The sequence below is a fragment of the Marmota marmota genome, unplaced genomic scaffold, assembly GCF_001458135.2.
Source record: "Marmota marmota marmota unplaced genomic scaffold, marMar, whole genome shotgun sequence".
NCBI classification, from domain to species: Eukaryota; Metazoa; Chordata; class Mammalia; order Rodentia; family Sciuridae; genus Marmota; species Marmota marmota.
In genome coordinates this window covers 1,258,689-1,277,686 of record NW_025999925.1, presented here as the reverse complement: position 1 = coordinate 1,277,686, position 18,998 = coordinate 1,258,689, and the positions used below count along the sequence as shown (strand labels likewise).

Below are 18,998 nucleotides of genomic sequence, written 5' to 3'. Positions count from 1 at the left end.
GAGAGGGAGGGAGGAGGAGAGAGAGAGAGAGAGAGAGAGAGAGAATATGAATGAATGAATTTTTAATATTTTAGTTTTCGGCGGACACAACATCTTTATTTGTGTGTGGTGCTGAGGATTGAACCCAGGCTGCAGGCATGCTACGCGAGCGTGCTACTGCTTGATCCACATCTCCAGCCCTAAACCTTCTTATTTTCATTTAATCAGTAGCAATATAATGTCCTCACTGACATTTCTCCTGTTGATAATTTTAGTGTTCTCCATTTCTTCTTATTTCTTCTAGCTAAACGTTTGTCAATTTTGTATCTTTTCAAAGAACCAACTTTTGGTTTCAATAATTTTTTCTATTTTCTATTCTCTATTTTACTGATCTTCTGCTAGATTTGGGTTTAGGTTGTGTTTCCTCAAATTGTAAAGTTAGGATGTTGATTTGAAATTTTGGTTTTCAAGCATTTATGCCTATAAATTTGCCACTGGGCACTAATTTTGTGCAACATCTCAGTCTTACTTTCACTTTCAGTTGTTTCTAAGCATTTCCTAATTTCCTTAGAGATTTATTCTTTGATCCATTGATTATTTAAAAATGTGTTTAATTTCCACATTAAACTGTGAAGTTTCCAGTTTTACTTCAAGTTATTGGTTTCAGTTGTGGTCAAAAAAGATACTTTGTATGATAACTTAATCTATTGAGATTAATTTGTACTCTAACACATGATCTACTCTAGGGAGTGTCTCATGTATACTTGAGAAGAATTTGCAAGCTATTCAGTGTATGTATATTAGATATAATTGTGCCTCAAAACATTAACTAATAAGTCTTTTAAATATGCATTAGTTTTTTACACTGAAAACAAAACATGGATTTACGAACTAGTTATAATACTACCAGCTTTTAGATTATTATTTGTTTTTGGAAAAAATATAATGGTCTTTTAAATCATATAGAAAACAAAAAGTAGAATTACAAACTATTGTTTCAATGCTATTAATTTGCATAACTGCCCACATACTGACTTACCTTTACTGAGATCTTTATTTCTTCATGTGACTTTTGGTTACCATCTCGTTAGTTTACATTTTACCTTGCAGGACTCTCATAGGCATTTCTTTCAGTGCAGGTCAACTGGTAAACAATTCCTGCTTTTATTTATTTGCAAACATCTCAATTTCAAAGAACAGTTTTGCCAAATACAGGATTCTCGTTGACAGCCTTTTCCTTTTAGCACTTAGAATACACCAGCCTCCATAGTTTCTGATGAGAAATCTGCTGAAGATCTTAGTGAGGATCACTTGTATGTGATGAGTTGCTTCTTTCCAGTTACTTTCAGGATTCTTTGACTTTTGAAAATTTGATTATGTATTAGGGTAGAGGCTCAGTTGGTAGAGTGCTTGCCTTGCATGTACAAGGCCCTGGGCTGAAGCTCCAGCAACACGCACAAAATACACATATGCACACACAAAATACGTCTTAGTTTATATCTCTGGGTTTAAATTATCTGGAGTCCACTGAACTTTTTAGATATTGGCATTTGTGTCTTTCATCAAATTTGGGGAGTTTCAGCCATTATTCCTTTAAATATTCATTTTTGCCCCTCTATCCTTCTCTTCGGCTTCCAGAACTCACACATTGTGTATGCTGGTCTGCTTGAAGGTGTCCCAGAGCTCCCACAGGTCTGTTTCCTTTTCTTTCTTTCTTTTTTTATTTTTTATTTATATATGACAGCAAAATGCTTTACAATTCTTATTACACATATAGAGCACGATTTTTCAAATCTCTGGTTGTATACAAAGTATATTCACATCAATTTGTGTCTTCATACATATTTTTTGGATGATAATGATCATCACATTCCACCATCATTTCTAACCCCATGCCCCCTCCCTTCCCCTTCAACCCCTCTGCCCTAGTTGGTTTATTCCTCCCATGCTCCCTCTCCTTACCCCTCTATGAATCAGTCTCCTTACGTCAAAGAAAACCTTTGGCACTTGGTTTTTTGGGATTGGTGAACTAAACTCCAACATTTGCCTGCAAATGCCATGATTTTATTCTTTTATTGCTCAGTAATACTCCATTGTATGTATGTGTGTGTGTGTGTGTGTGTGTGTGTATATATATATATATATATATATATATACACCACATTTTTTTAAAATCCATTTATCTATTGAAGGGCATCTAGGTTGGTTCCACAGTTTAGCTAGGGTGAATTGTGCTGCTATAAACATTGATGTGGCTGTGTCCCTCTAGTATGCTGTTTTTAAGTTCTTTGGGTATAGACCGAGGAGAGGAATAGCTGGGTCAAACAGTGGTTCCATTCCCAGATTTCCAAGAAATCTCCATAGTGATTTCCATATTGGCTGTACCAATTTGCAGTCTCACCAGAAGTGTATGAGTGTACCTCTTCCCCTACATCCTCACCAACACTTGTTATTCGTCTTCATAATAGCTGCCATACTGACTGGAATGAAATGAAATCTTAGAGTGGTTTTGATTTGCATTTTTCTAATTGCTAGCGATGATGAACATTTTTTCATATATTTGTTGATTGATTGTGTACCATCTTTTGAGAAGTGTCTGTTCAGGTCCTTGGCCCATTTATTGACTAGGTTATTTGTTTTTTTGGTGTTTAACTTTTTGAGTTCTTTATATACCCTAAGATTAGTGCTGTATCTGATGTGTGAGGTGTAAAGATCTGCTCCCAAGATGTAGGTTCTCTATTCACCTCACAGATTGTTTCTTTTGCTGAGAAGAAACTTTTTAGTTTGAATCCATCCCATTTATTGATTCTTGATTTTAATTCTTGCGCCAAAGGAGTCTTATTAAGAAAATTGGGGCCTAATCCCACATGATGGAGATTAGGGCCTACCTTTTCTTCTATTAGATGCAGGGTCTCTGGTTTTATTCCTAAGTCCTTGATCCATTTTGAGTTGAGTTTTGTGCATGGTGAGAGACAGGGGTTTAATTTCATTTTGTTGCATATGAATTTCCAGTTTTTCCAGCACCATTTGTTGAAGAAGTGTTGAGAGCCACAGCCGAAGGGGCCCCAGCAAACTTCCAGCTGCCAGCAAACTTCCAGCTGCCGGCTGATGATTGGCTCACAGCCGCCCCAGCAACATCTAGCTGATTGGCTCCTTTGCGGTGATGCTCATTGGGCTGTTTCCCTGCCCTTTCAGACCACGGAGCTGCTCATTGGGGGACTTTTTTTTGGCTCCGCCCACGTGACCCAGCCAATCGGCCTCAAGAGCAGGAGGATTGTGGGAGGTGGAGAGAAGCTTGTGTGGGAGAGAGAGGCTTGTGGAAAGCCGGTGGTGGCAGTTGAGGCTCTGAGGGTTTTTCCTGAGAGGCTGTTTTGTTTGGCGTGTGTGGTTCTAAAAATAAAGTTAGTTTCTTTTGACAAGTGGCTCCTGACTGTGCCCAGCCAGACTGCGGCAAAGAGGCTATCTTTTCTCCAATGCATGTTTTTGGTACCTTTGTCTAATATAAGATAATTGTAATTTTGTGGGTTAGTCTCTATGCCCACTATTCTATACCATTGGTTTACCAGTCTGTTCCCTTTTCTTCAACCTCTTTTCATTCTGTTACTCAGAAAAATTTCCATTGTGATATATTCAACTTCACTGATTCCATTTGCTCAAATCTGCCTTTGAATTCCTTTAGTGAATTTTTCATTTCATTATTGTAATTTTCTGCTCTAGAATTTCTTTCTTCTTTCTTTTTAGGTTTTCTCTCTCAAAATTTTTTTTTATTATAGATGGACACAATACCTTTATTGTATTTGTTTATATTTCTATGGTTCCAGGGATTGAACCCAGTGCTACATGCTAGGCAAGCACTCTACCACTGATCCATAACCCTAGCCCTAGGTTTTCTCTTACTTGACATTTCTGTTTTCTTCAGATTCTCCTTTTTTAATTATTTTGAACATCATTATGGTAGTTGATTAGCCATCAGATCTTTTTTAGGGGCAGTTTCTATTGATTACATTTTTTTTCTTTGAAAGGGTCAAACTTTCCTGTTTCTTTGTATAAACTATGTTTTTTGGTTTGCTTTTTTTTTTTTTTTTCATTCTTGTTGTTTTTGAAAACTGGGAACCCTTAAATCTAATAGTGTGGCAAGTCTGGAAACTGGATTCTCCCCTTTCCCCAGGGTTTACTGTTTTTATAACTGTATTTGTGTGTTTTAGTGTTATAGGAGGTTTCTGTGCGAAAAATCAGCCCAAGGTGTAAAGGTAAGGTATTCTTAGGTCTTTTCTGAACTTGTGCCTTTCCCTATACATGCAGTCACTTTCTAATTTCTCCCAGTTTTTTAAAAAAATATCTTAAATGTTGGTCCTCAAAATGGGGAAAAAAAATAAAAATGAAGGAAAAAGAATATACTGGCCTTTTAAATACCCTGAAAATCACTTTGGCTGGAAGGAAAGGATCTTGCCATAATGCGGGGGAAGGAGGCAAAACAACAATGGTTGCTCAAGTCTTTGTCTAGGACTCTGTGATTATAAGAGCAGCAATCAGAGTTTGGAGCACAGATCCAGAAATTTGGAAGACAGGGTTCTTTGTGCCCACCCTGGCTCCCACAAGCCGCAGTACAGGTTGCTCAAGGAACATGGTCATCTGCTTGCCATGGGGATGGAGCTGAAATCAACCAAAATCATCAGCAATTTACCATTTAAGTGCTACCATTTTCCTGAAGTTACAAGCCTTCAATAGCCTCCAAAGTTACAAAATAGTTACATCAGATAGATTCTGCCACTTTCCCAGGTGGAGAGATAGACTTCTGATTCTTTTTTCCGTGCCAGCTTCTCTAAATCTTTTCTCCACCTATAATGTTTTTTTGGGGAAATGTACACAGAGTAAGAAAATATAGCAAAATAAAGAGTAACTGTTGGGTTATGAGACTGAGGGTAGTTTTTGTATTTTTCCCCTTTTAATGAAAACTATTAGTTTTAAAAAAACAAGGGAGGTACATGTGTAGTGGCATGCCTGTAATCCCAGTGGCTCTGGAGCTGAGGCAGGAGGCTCATGAGTTCAAAGCCAGCCCCAATGATTTAGGAAGACCCTAAGCAACTCAGTGAGACCCTGTTTGGAAAAAAAATTAAAAAGGGGGACGTGGCTCAGTGGTTAAGTGCCCCTTGGTTTAATTCCCAGTACATCCCCCACAAAAAAAAAAAAAAAAAAAAAAAAAAAAATCAAAACCAAACAAAAAACGCACCCAAGGGTGGGAGAAGCCAATAAAATGTATATAAGAAAACTATTGTTAAGAATGATTTTAAAATACTTGATAAGAATTGTCTGATCTATAAATTCAAGCAATGAAATTGAAGAGGCCATCAAAAGCCTACCAAGAAAAAAAAGGCCAGACGGATTCTTAGCCAAGTTACACCAGACCTTTAAAGAATAACTAACATCAATATTCCTCAAATTATTCCATGAAGTAGAAAGGAGGGAACCCTTCCAAACTCATCCTATGAAGCTAGTATCATCCTGATTCCAAAACCAGACAAGACACGTCAAGGACAGAAAATTTCAAACCAACATCATTTGCATAATAGATGCAAAAATTCTTAATAAAATACTGGCAAATTGTATACAAAACATATTAAAGAGATAGTGCATCATGATCAAGTGGGATTCATCCCAGGGATACAAGTTTGGTTCAACACATGGAAATTAATAAACATAATTCATCACCATCAATAGACTTAAAGACAAGAATCACACCATTATCTCAACAGATGCAGAAAAAGCATTTGACAAAATACAGCATCCATTCATGCTCAAAACACTAAAAAAACTAGGGATAGAAGGAACATACCTCAACATTGTAAAAGCTATATATACTAAACCTGAGGCCAACATTATTCTAAATGGAGAAAATTGAAAGCATTCCCTCTAAAAACTGGAACAAGAAAGAGATGCCCTCTTTCACCACTTCTAACAGAGCAATTAGACAGAAACAACAACAACAACAAAAAAAAATTAAAGGGATAAAAATAAGAAAAGAAGAACTCAAACTATCCCTTTTTGCTGACAACATGATTCTATACTTAGAAGACCCAAAAAACTCCACTAGAAAACTTCTAGAACTCATAAATGAATTCAGCAAAGTAGCAGGATATACAATTAACACCCATAAATCAATTGCATTCCTATTCGTCCGTGATGAATCCACCTAAAGAGAAATTGGGAAAACTACCCTATTCACAATAACCTCAAAAATAAATAAAATATTTGGGACTCAATCTAACAAAAGGGGTGAAAGACCTCTACAATGAAAACTACAGAACCCTGAAGAAAGAAGTTGAAAGGGGGTGGTGTATTCACCAGATTGGACAGGGCAAAGTGTGGAAAAGGAAGGAGAGATGGAAATGGGAAAGACAGTAGAATGAATTTGACATAACTTGCCTAGTTCATATATAAATGCACAACAGTGTAAACTCTATATATCATGTACAACCACAAAAATGGGATTTTATACTCCATGTATATATGTCAAAATACATTCTACTGTCAAGTATAACTAAAAAAAGCAAATAAAAAATTTTTAAAAATTGTCTGACCTAACTGTACAGGTAAGTTTTTTTTCTTTTTTAAATAAGGTTGACTAATGATTTAGTTTTTGTTTAAGTATTTTTTTTTTTAATTGTAGATGGACACAATACCTTTATTTTGTTTTATTTTTATGTGGTGCCGGGGATTGAACCTAGTGCCTCATGCATGCTAGGGAAGCGCTCTACCACTGAGCCACAACCCCGGCCCTAATGATTTAGTTTTCAACTATGCAACCATTAAAAAAAGGAGGATATTACAATGTTACTACTCACTGATCAATGTTCCCATAATCCATTAAATTTCATTTGCATGTAAAATGGGAATAACACCATTGGAAGGCTTCTTCTGTGAAAATTAAAAAACACTTTGCAATATCTAATTATTCCTTCTATCATCAACTGATCAGAGAGGTATTACTGAAAATGACAAAGGGTTAAAAGTGAATACTAATATAAGCATCCCTATCACTGACCTCATCTTATCTGTTAAGTACATGGAATTCCTATGTGATTGAAAAACAAGACTAATTTTCAAATACAATAACATTAACCTGTAGGACATTCATTTAATACCTATTCCTACTGTCCCTACCCCAATGTTATTTTTCACACTTCAATATCAAACAAAGAATATCTGCCAGGCAATAAAGACAATATAAACAAAATAAAATTATTTGCTAAAAAAGAATTATTTTATGAAGAGTAGTTTTAAGTTCCTGATTTTTAAATAAACATTTTCTCCTAGCTAATGTCCAATATACTCAGTAAGTAAAGTTAGAAAAACAGTTTCCTCTGCTGTCAATGTGTAAATCATCCCATCCACCATTACTTTCCACATAAAAAATACAAAAAAGAATCCTATCGGTCGTAATGGCTATTAGAAATCTTCCCTCCTGATTACTGCAAAACTAGTAAATTTATACTAAATTATAAAATACATTTCTAGGACATTACACTTGTGTAACTGCCAACCCTATTCTTTCCTTTATGCAGATAATTACACAATTAACTATAACTGGATAGGATGGCCAATGCATAATAACCTGGTATGAAAAAGAAATTAGTTTTTTTTTTTAAACTTTGAGAAATTCCAAGAAATCCAGGAAGGGTTGAAGCTGAACTAAGAGATAGGGAAAAGGTCATGACAAACTAAGGAAACAAGAACCAAAGATAGAATAAGAGAGCAAAATTTATGAATAAACAGGAACCATGACAGATAAAAGACATAAGAAGATGAAAATAACCTACATTATCTAGCTGGGGGCAGGTGATTAGACAGTAATTGTGTTTTGTTAACAATAAGACCACACAAAAATTAAGTATACAACAGGAACGTTCTCCACAAGAAGGCATTCTAAACTTTCTTGGTTTGGGGTAATTTTATCATTGTTCTTGGAACAGACTATTGCCTTTTCTCTGTAACCTAAAGGGTTTAGTCAAAATTATGACAACAACATTTCTGGGATCTTCAAATTTTCAATATTCATTTGATCTTAGTAGACATCTATGTTCAATTTTAGTAAGCACTGCCAATTTTTTTCCCCAAAGTATTTGCTCAACTGCCATTAGCAATGTATGTGATGCTCCACATCCTCACCAACACCTGGTTTTAAGCTTTCCCTCCCTCCCTTCCTTCCTTCCTTCCTTAAGCTATTCAGTGGATGTACAGTGGTAGAGTTCACTGAGGTTTAAATTTGCACTACAGGAATAACCAATGGTATGACATATTTGCATATGTTTATTAACTATTTGGATCTATGAGTTCAAATATTTTAGCTCCCTCCACCATCTGAACCTGTGCTACGAACTGAACCCAGGGCTCTGTAAAACGCAAGGCAAGTGCTTACTGAGTTACATAGCCAAACTCTGGCCTACTTCCCCCCTTCCCTTAAATAAGTTTTTTAAACTCATTATACTGATTTCTGAGAAATTCCCTGGCAAGACATAGGATCTTGTCACGTTATATTTCTTCAACTAGTTATACAATATATATTAGTTAGCAATCTCAATACTGTCTTTCCTTACTGTTCAATATAAAATATTTCCAAATCTTTTTTGCCAACTTGATAAAAGATAACCACCTTTCTACACAGAAGAACGCAGCTGAAAACCCCACAAATTACTGATCATTGTTCCTTCTAAGATGATGTACTTTATTAAGCATATGGGTAAAAGAAGTTCAAATTGTAGATGTTGGTTCAGATGAATCCATCTTTCAAAAAAATAGCAAGCAACAACTGATAAATATAAAACTGATAAATATAAATTTAAAAAAATAAAGTTCCTTTACAAGCCCTTGAGAGTTGTATTATTTTTACTCTAGAACACGACAAATATTAAAGAGGCTGGGCACCTTGTTTTCCTCCTTGATTTCATCAACCTCAGCAGGGCTGATAGTGTGAAAACAGCCTAAATTTAGTTGTTTTAAAAAAGAAAAAAATCATTTACTAACAAAATGACATGGATTGCTACATGCAATTTAGTGATTAACTCCCACTATTAAAAACTAATCCAATTTCTGATCTTAAAGAGCAAAACATTCAGTGGTAAAATGAGGTTTCTTTGTACTTAGGTCAGTTGTGATTCTATATAGTAATTTTTCCACAACTTATCTGAGAAAATGGTAGGGTTCTAACTATTCTGGCAGCTACTATATTTGCCCTTCCCTCAAAATTTAAAACTCTTAAAGGGGAAGTAAAATAGATTTTAACTTCTTTCTTCCACCATTACCCAAATAGGTAAGTGGGCAAGTTTTAATACACTAATGAAATTACTCATTATAATAAAAAAAAAAATTTATATTTGCATTTTCCTCCAGTACTTGCGGGGAGGCAATCAAAAGCAGTGCAATGCCACTTAGCTATAGCTACAGCCCTTTTTATTTTGGTTTTGATACAAGGTCTCATTAACTTGCCCAGGATGGGCTAGAAATTGAGATCTTTCTCCCTTAACCTCCTAAATAGCTGAGATTATAGGTATGTGCTATTGTACTGAGCTTTATATTTGCATTCTAAAGCTTTGGCAAATTAAACAGATTTGAATTTTAATCTAAGTTTATATGGTAATAATTTATAATGTAGACAAATATAGAAGGATCCATATAGTGGTTAAAAATTTTTCTAATATTATAGTTGATTAAAATTGGCACACAAAAAGATGATATGATTGAACATGACCTTGATATTTAAAAACTGCTAAGTGCCAACAGGTAGTTCTGCTATCTAGCTCCTTTGTCCCCTGGCCTTGGTTCTGGGGAACAAATATTTATCTATTTTAAAGTTTCCTAAGACAATGTCAAATTTTAAGACAAAAGAAGTTCAAGGTGTCAAGAACAAATTGCTCCTAAAATTAGAAAAATTGTAGCAAAGTGAAACTGATCCAGAGATAGCATGGGGAAAACTTTTCTTTATGGCAAATAGCCAACACTATTTTTTTCTTTTTTATTTGCAGTATAGGAATTAAACCTCTATCACTGAGTTATATAGTCCCAGTGACATGTTTATGCTTTTTATTTATTTTTTTGGTACTGGGGATTGAACTCAGGGACAGTCAACCAGCCCAGTTTTACTGAGTTGCTTAGCACTTTGCTGTTTTGCTGAGGCTAGCTTTGAACTTGCAATCCTCCTGCCTCAGCCTCCCGAACTACTGGGATTACATGCGGGCATCACTGTGCCCGGCACAGTGACAAAGTTTTAAAAAGTCTTGGCATCATTTAGGAGTCTTGAGTATCATAAAAATGGTTCAATCCATGGAAACTGTTTGCCAAAGGAAGATTTTTTTTCCCACACTTTTCAAGTAAATGTATGAACTCCTTTTCAAAAACTGTTTTCCACATAATTTCCTCAGACTGAGAATAAATCTTTCTTTTGAAAGTATTCAATGATGCTTCACACATAAATCAGGTCTTCACAAATGAACAGAAACAAATCCACAAATATTATATTGAGAAAAAAGAGTCTGTAGATTCCTACTACAGAAAATCAGTATCTGTAAAAATTTACTACTTGGAATCTTCCTCCCTAATTATTTACTTCGCTATAGTTCCTCATGACCTGGATAATTTTCACAATGTGGAGAAAATCTCTGAATGGCCCATGATTACCAAAATTTGGGGATCTGCTATGGTTGCTCCCATGTGAAAATAAAGAAATATCATGATTACCACAAACTATGTCTGAGCCCCAAAACTTAACTTTATCAAGAGGATTCCTAAATATACTAGTGCCAGGAAAGCCTATCTGTTTGGTTTTATGGGGAGTTGGGGTGGGAGAGTGCATTTCTTTCATAAAAAACAGAAACTTCAAATCAACATCATATGTACTCTTATTATAAAAAAATTCTAGGAATGATCTTAAATTTCTTTTAATAATATAAATCTATACATGATTTATAACATTTTGTTGATTAGAAACCAGTGAGAAAATGTACAGATACGCCCTTTGATAATCTTTATTAGAAAAATGAGCATTTAAGCAAAAAAAAAAAAACAAAACCCAACCATCTTAACATTAATATAGATTTTACTTTATAAAGAATTTTTACAAACACTATCTCATTTGAATGGTAATATGGGAGATGATGAAGAGATTTTAAAAAACCAAAATAAAATCCCATCTTCAGAAATAATTTATTCAGTGTTGTCTCAGGATAACTAAATGCAGAATATTAATGTATATTACTTGAAAAAGTCAGCACATAATTTCATAATAAAACTAACATTCTAATATATATATATATATATATATATATATATATATATACTTTTCTATGTATTAAATTGAAAAAGAGTCTCTGAATTTAAGAATAACTTTGGGAATACCTTTCTCCTGCAGGGGCTACTCTTTAATGTCATACTAAATTATGCAATTTCTAATATATGGAGAAAATATGAATTAGAGAATTATCTAAGACTTTTCTTTTTAGTGAACAAGTTATTCTGGAAGAGTATAAATCCGTAATGTATTTGTCAGTAAACATTTGAAGGGACAGAAAATCCTCCAAATAATTTCCCCATAAAATGTTTTAAAATACTGTATATTATTTCAACTGCAAATTTTATGTGACCAGTGCTTTGCCGATTCCTAATTAATTATATTATGTCTAAGCCTTTAAGGAGCTTGTAGTCTAACATAACACCATAGATAAGAAAAATATATGAATGTTGTGATAAGCAGTCCATGATTTAAGTTAACAAAATATATTTCACATAAATACATTTTTATAAGATGGAAGAAGCACTTGGTCAAAAGCCCTGGTTCTCAGGTTGGATAAACCTAGTGTGAATACCAGTTCCTTTACTAACTATTTTGGACAAGTTACTTAGCCTTTCTCTGCCTCAAAAACAATCTATAAAAATAGGATAATAATGCTCATAAATGTATGGATAAAATGTGTGGATTGGGTTATTTTGCTTGTTTGTTTTTCTTTGGGGATGGTAACATATGGCATATTGTGACCTTTCTTCCTATAGTTAACTTTTTAAGGTCACACAGGTAGTACACAGTAATTCCAGAATCATCCCATCAGGCATACATTCATCCTCAAAAATGTTAGCTAATATTACCACCATCACCATTATTATCGAACATGTTCTGAAGATAGAACTTCTGTTTTGTGTGTATGCGTGTGTGTAGGTGGCGGGCAGGGAGCAAGTGAGATGTATCAATACATAAAAGTTTATTATAATAAGCAGAAAGGCCTCTTGGAAGGATGGAACAGAAACCTTCAACCTCTTCTTCTAACATTTTTTTTCTGTTGCATGGGAGAAATTTTTCATTTTATTTTTTCATATTCATAAACACTTTTAAAATTTATTAAAAATATATTTTAAGGTAAAGCCTCAAACAGCTTTAAAAATGAAAAGGATTCAAGAAATAAGATTATTTCACTATGACAGAAAGTCTGGTATCCTGAGATGTCAGTCTAGAAATAAATGGAAGCAAAGTCTAGCCTTCCTTCTCAAGGCAGAGTCTGAAGGAGGGCTCAGAAGACGACAGAAACCTTGAATATAGCAAACAGAGGTTTCAATCTCTTGGATTTTGAAAACATTACTAAAACCTGCATGGAAACTCTAAGAAAAAAAATGGGGGAAAAAAAGAACGGAAGAAAAAACAATTCTGAAGGCCTACCCAATACCATCAGAACAATAAAAAAAAAGATAGGTCTACTGTTCCAAATGTTCTGTCTGGAGATGTTAATTACAAATATAACAGAATGAGCTGAAATATGGGAACCCAGGCTAATTGTGAAGTACAACTCTTGGTTTATTATTATTGGGTTATTTTGCTTATTTGTTTTTGTTTGGGGATGGTAACATATGGCATATTGTGACCTTTCTCCCTCTAGCTATATGGCATATAGCTACATGGCACATAGCTATATGGCATATTGTGACCTTTCTCCTACAACTAGTACACAGTAATTCCAGGATTCAAATCCATATTTGCCAGACTCCAGAATCTAATACTGAAGCACTAACCAATACAACATTACTCTGTCTTTTGACAGTCCATGAGCAAAAAGAGGAATTCATATTTGTCTTTTAATAGGTAAGAGACAGACGATACACTAAGAGGTGATTTACGGGAAGTGTTTTCTAACAACTGTTAGAAAAGAGAATTAACACAAAATCAAATCCTAAAACATCATGAACTAAGGACAGTATAGTCTCAAGCAAGGTACTTAATTTTAATCTAAACCAATTTCCCCTTCTGTAAAACCATACTTTCCATACTTTTCAGGATGCCAGAGAGCTAATAAAACTCATAGTACACTTATCCTATCATCATCACACCTTAACATTTTGATATTAATATTGAAGATTAAGACAACAATGGATGCTTAAATGGTAAAATTACTAAATTTAGGCTCAAAACTCAATATTACTAAATGATACTGAAGAATGAATCAGGAAACATCTCTCTCCCTATCCCTGGGTATTAAGGAAAAAGTAAAACTTTGCTGATATATATCTGGTGATAGCATTGGAAATCTCTCCCTCCTATGTTAGTTGAATATTATTTTCAGAGTTTATATTTTACTTAAAAATTCACTGATGTGCTGCTTTGTTGGCACATATCACTTTACTTTTGTGCAATAAATAATTATTAATAATAATAATTTCTTTGTCTATGAATCAATGATCTCTAGAAATAAGAAAGGGAAAGTCTGTGCAATATATTTGCAACCATGCAGTTGAATCCTTCTTCCAGGAACTTAAAAATTACCAAAAATGTGTAATCTTAACTTAAAACCCATTGTTCTAAGAAAGATTTATCTAACCAATTTTCAATGAGGCAAAAAAATCCACAATATATGAAAGAAATATATGCTTCATGCATTCATCTTTACTCAAAAGAGAAGATAAAAATGGGAATTTCTGCTGGACTTTACTGAGGAAGGTGAGCAAAATAAAAATGATTTAATTAAAACACACAAAAAACACTAGTCTTAAATCTAAATCAACTGATTAAGACTTCAAAAGGTCATCTCATTAAAAATACAGAAATGAGTTCTACTTAATAACATCTTTAATCACCAGTAAAAGGACTGGCTCTGATTAAATATATGAAAATAGTCCACTCTCCTCCTTATATGTACATTTAGCTACTCTCACTTAATGTAAAACACTTATTCCAGAAACAACATGGTATAATTTATTGAATTTAGTTTGACTTCAACACCCTCGCTCTTTCCACCATGCCATAAATAGGGATATATAGTCACGTTGGTAAATAACATTATATGTCATTTATTCCTTACTGTAACTTTAGGCAGAAATACCACCCTTGACAGCTTAGAATACACATGAAGAGGTTAGTTAATTCCATGCCCAATGTCACAAGTGGCAGAAGCTCCTATGTTTCAATCCAGGTCAGCCTGGCTCCAAATCACTGAGATTCTGGAATTCTGAGTTCATTATCTCTTTTAAATAATATAAAAATGGTTCTCATTTTTCCATGTTTATTCTCTTTTCTGTAGTAATAATACCAAGATAATTAAGACTTAGAAATTTTAAATCAATATAGTACTCAACCTAAAAAAAAAAAAAAAGAGAAATTCATCATAGTCAAGTTTTCTTTATGTTGAGGAAGACTCATAATAAATCAATAAAGAAAACAAATGATAAATATCAAGAAGATGTGCATATGGCATTTTAGACCAGACGGGTTTTTCTTGTTTTGTAGTACGTATGTGCTATGACTGATAAAAATAACCAAAACAGGTGTTTCAACTAGAAGTCTGTGAAACCCATACGAGCAAGTACAGACAAGAATGTGAACAGGCATAAAGTTCTCTTAAGTCACACTTAAGAATGGCATGGTGATTTTAAAACTTTACTTATATCTTGTTTTATTGTATTACTGAATTAGCTAATAAGGCAGATTTATTAATATCAATGTGTTTCTTTAGTCTGCTTACCATTTACTAATAGCAATAGTCAAAGATTAGTTTTAAATTATAATAATGTGGCTTACATAATTATATCAAAAAACTTTTTGTATGATTATCATTAAATAGCTTTGTATTTATAAAGATTAAATAATTTTAAAATGTTTGCATTAAGAACCTACCCAAATGGTTTAATGTGACTTAAAAAATTAACATTAAAGCTTTTACATATTAGAGTTTTACAATCTAATGTTATTTCAAAAATCCTTTTTCCTTAGATCATTTAAAAAGGTATTTATTATAAAGCCAATCCCAACATAAAAATTAAGGTATGCTTAGTGAAACAGGATATATTTTGTTTCAATCAACAATGAAAAATATTCATTCTAACAAAACCTTAGTGTAAATCAAAATTAGAAATGAAATTATTTCAAAAATTTACATCTGTACTATTTCAGTCTTTATAGCTCATATAATGCTCAAGTTTTAAATAATAGCATATCAAGATTGCTTTAAAGAAGTTATCACCAGGATTAATCCTCCATGAACAATAAATACAGAGCTCTTACCTTGTGCTGTTCTATGGCATCTATCCACTGCTGTCTATGATCTGGGTCCTGAGCACGAAGATACCAGACACTATCATTTACACTAATATCAAATCGACATTCATCAAAATCATGAGGCTGTGGAGAAAACGAAGAAAATGAAAAGCAAAGCTAGCTATATTCTTAAAAGTACTATATCCTATAGCAAAAACATAAGCATCCTCATTCTGTGCTGCTGGGAGACTTGTTATTCGTTAATTTTTTTTCTCAAATAACTTCTTTAAAGATGTTTCAGATAACAGAAAACATGTCATAGTTACCAAGTCCAAGTTTCATTCACTATTCCTACAAATGACTTGACACATAAACCATGAACAACTATTTTAAAAACAAAATTAACATTGTTCATCAAATACTTCAAGTTAGCTTAATTAGTAGGAACACCTCCAAAAGCACAATTTTTGAAAGGGACAAAAGTAAGTTTCAGAAAGACATTTACTATCTTTTTCCTTACTCTATTATTCAAAAGTAAATTCCCATTAGGAATAACTTTATTTTATTAAATATTATAAAATTTAACAAAACAAGATAAAATAGTTTTAATACTTCTCCCATAATATCTAAAATTAAATGCTAGGCTTTTATATGTCTTTGACAGTGACAGCCAGAACAGCTTCCAAAGAAGAGCAAAAATAAAATGAACATTACAAGACCTATGTGAGAAAGCCAGAGGAAACTCTCTGCACCACAGTAGAAGCATCCAGTGAAAATGCCAACTTTTGATTCTGTGCTTTAGACTCTTCATATGAATATGTAAAATGAATGTTTTATAATCTTATTTTTCCCCAATAAATGAATTAAAATATGACATGATTAGACCACATTTACCACCTCTTCTACTAGGTAGGGTGGAATCAATTTCCTTTCCTGTGTGCAATCTTATCCTTAAAGGGGAGAGAATCCTCTCTGTTCAGGGTAATAACAAACTTATTGGTTGAATAAAATCTACAAAGTTGTACCTCCGGGGATTATTGTTTACTCTTTTCCTCCTTTAACAACATCAACCTTTCATTTCTTTATCAATTTATTTAGCAAAAACAATAAAACTCCACAATGTTCTTTAGCCTATGAAATAATTTCTCTTTTAAGACAAAAAAAAAAAATCATGGTTCTGATTGGCTAAACACACAAATTAAACACTGCCTGAGTTACTATGTGCTGGGCCTCACAGTGCTACAGTGGAAGGAAAGTATGCTACGAAGAAGTAAAAGGGGAAAAAAGAAGTAAAAGAGAAAAACAAGATAATGCATACCCTACTTCAGTATGTACAATTAAGTCATGTAAAATGTATGTTTTATATTCTTGTTTAACATTCATAAAGAAAATAATGGCTATAAATTTAACTGCATGCTATACATTCACATATTTGAATAATGGTGCCTAGTTACTGAGAACAACTTCTTAGAGGAAATGCAATATAATACTATATTAAGAACAAAGTAAAGAAATTAAAAATAATGAGTCTATTTTTTTATTTTAAAATTTTTAATTAATTAATTTTTTTTGCAGTGCTGGGATCTAATCCAGGGCCTCAAATACATTAGGAAAGCTCTCCACCTCAGTCTATTGTTGTAAGTTAACACAGAGGTTTTTAAACTTTCACTCCATGATCTTTCTTGTTATATTTCCATCCCCCTATATCTCAAAATGTTTTTGTGTTGTGTTCAATATCCTCATTAAAGCTTTAGAAAAATAAAAGTTCATAATTTACTAATTTCAGCAAAAACTTTTCTATACACACAAAGAACCAATTTTATCATCAATTTGCAAAACAGATACATGAAAGATATGCATGATTTATCAAAATATATAAAAAGTTTGTGAACAAAGAAGTTGTAAATTTAATAAGAGAAATAGTCTATAAGTGAAGAAAATGACAGATTTGGTCTTACCAAATGTGCAAAATTTGTGTTTAAGAGAATAAATTCAAACATGTTCAAGAGAATAAATTAAAGATAACAATTATGTACAGTATATAATATTTGGTAAGATAATAAATGACTAGTATAACATAAATAGATAACATAAGGTATGTTACTAGTTTAAGCATTTACCATACTATATTTCTTAATTTTTGGCGTATTTCAACTACTTACTTAAAAACAATTTTATTGTAAAAAAGATATGTCATTATTATACTACCAGTAGTTTATTGCATCAGAGGACACACTAAGTGACCTATACCATTCAAGGTTTGTGTAAGTACACTGAAGGATATTTATAGAATTAATGAAGTACCTAATTACACATTTCTCAGAAAGTGTCACATTAAGCAATATTTGGCTATAAGGAGTAGACAAGAAAGGAAAAGCAAATATCTTAAATGGTGCTTTCAAAGATGAGAATGCAACAAATTTAGCAAAAAAATATACTACAACCTGGAAGAACCGATCCAAAAAGATCAATACAAAGACATTCTGTGAATAAAGGAAATGCTAGTCATTATTTCTCAATCATTTTATATGATTCCCACAGACCCTCCCTCCTCCAAGAAATAGTATAGAATAAGATTTTGTCTGCCAGTTTTTTTTAAAACCACAAACCACTGTAATATCTAAGGTTTCATTCCCCTAATAACCAAGGTGTCACTACAACTGAGAATACATGCTACAGAAGACAGTCATCTACAATAGGTGGGTCTTATGTTATCTCATGTCAGCATTCACTGTTAAAGATAAAAAATATTCCAAAAGGTGAAATGAATATATGGTTCTTACATCCATTATCTATCAATAACCTTATAGGACAAAAGAAGCATAAATACACAAGTGAAAATACAAAGTTGGGCTTGGGATGTGGCTCAAGCGGTAGCGCGCTCGCCTGGCATGCGTGCGGCCCTGGTTCGATCGATCCTCAGCACCACAACAAACAAAGATGTTGTGTCCGCCGAAAATAAAAAATAAATATTAAAAAATTCTCTCTCTCTCTCTCTCTTAAAAAAAAATACAAAGTAAAGTAATGGAATGTAGTAATTGACTTGGTAGGTTTGAGAAAGCTGAAAATTAAATATCTACAAGAGAAAAGAACACAAAAGAACCAAGTCAATTTGTATGCAATGCTGGAGAAGGGAGGGAACCTAGCCCTAAGGGTGAAGACATGGGTGAGGCTGAAAATAAAACTGACTGAGCCATTCAAAGATGCAAGTAGGCACCTGAAATCCCACATGCCCATCCCAAGCATTGATGACTGCCTACTTAAGTCTGTGCAGTAACCAGAAGCTCCACTCTCCATCCCCTTGCAATATGAAATCATTTCTACACAGCATAGGGTGGGCTCTTTAAAGAGAGTAGTGAAGGAGATAATGCAAAGCCTTCATAGTAAAAATAACTTCTTGACTCCCAGAAGGCTAGGACCCATACTTGCTCCTTCTAATCCCTTCTGTAAGAAGAGTCAATCATCTATGGGAAAACTAATCCAAAAAAAAGCAGGGGATGGGGGTGTGTGAGGGGGT

General features: G+C 33.5%; 1 protein-coding gene across 4 annotated transcripts in view; it reads right to left on the bottom strand.

Moving 5' to 3' along the window:
• Positions 1-18,998, bottom strand: part of Cert1 (ceramide transporter 1) — a 111,550-nt gene that overhangs the window by 65,966 nt on the left and 26,586 nt on the right. For all 4 annotated transcript variants that reach the window (XM_015497783.2, XM_048800128.1, XM_048800129.1 and 1 more), the window contains one exon: positions 15,509-15,625. In XM_015497783.2, coding sequence (XP_015353269.1) covers positions 15,509-15,625 — 117 coding nt within the window. The remainder of the gene's footprint in view (positions 1-15,508; positions 15,626-18,998) is intronic.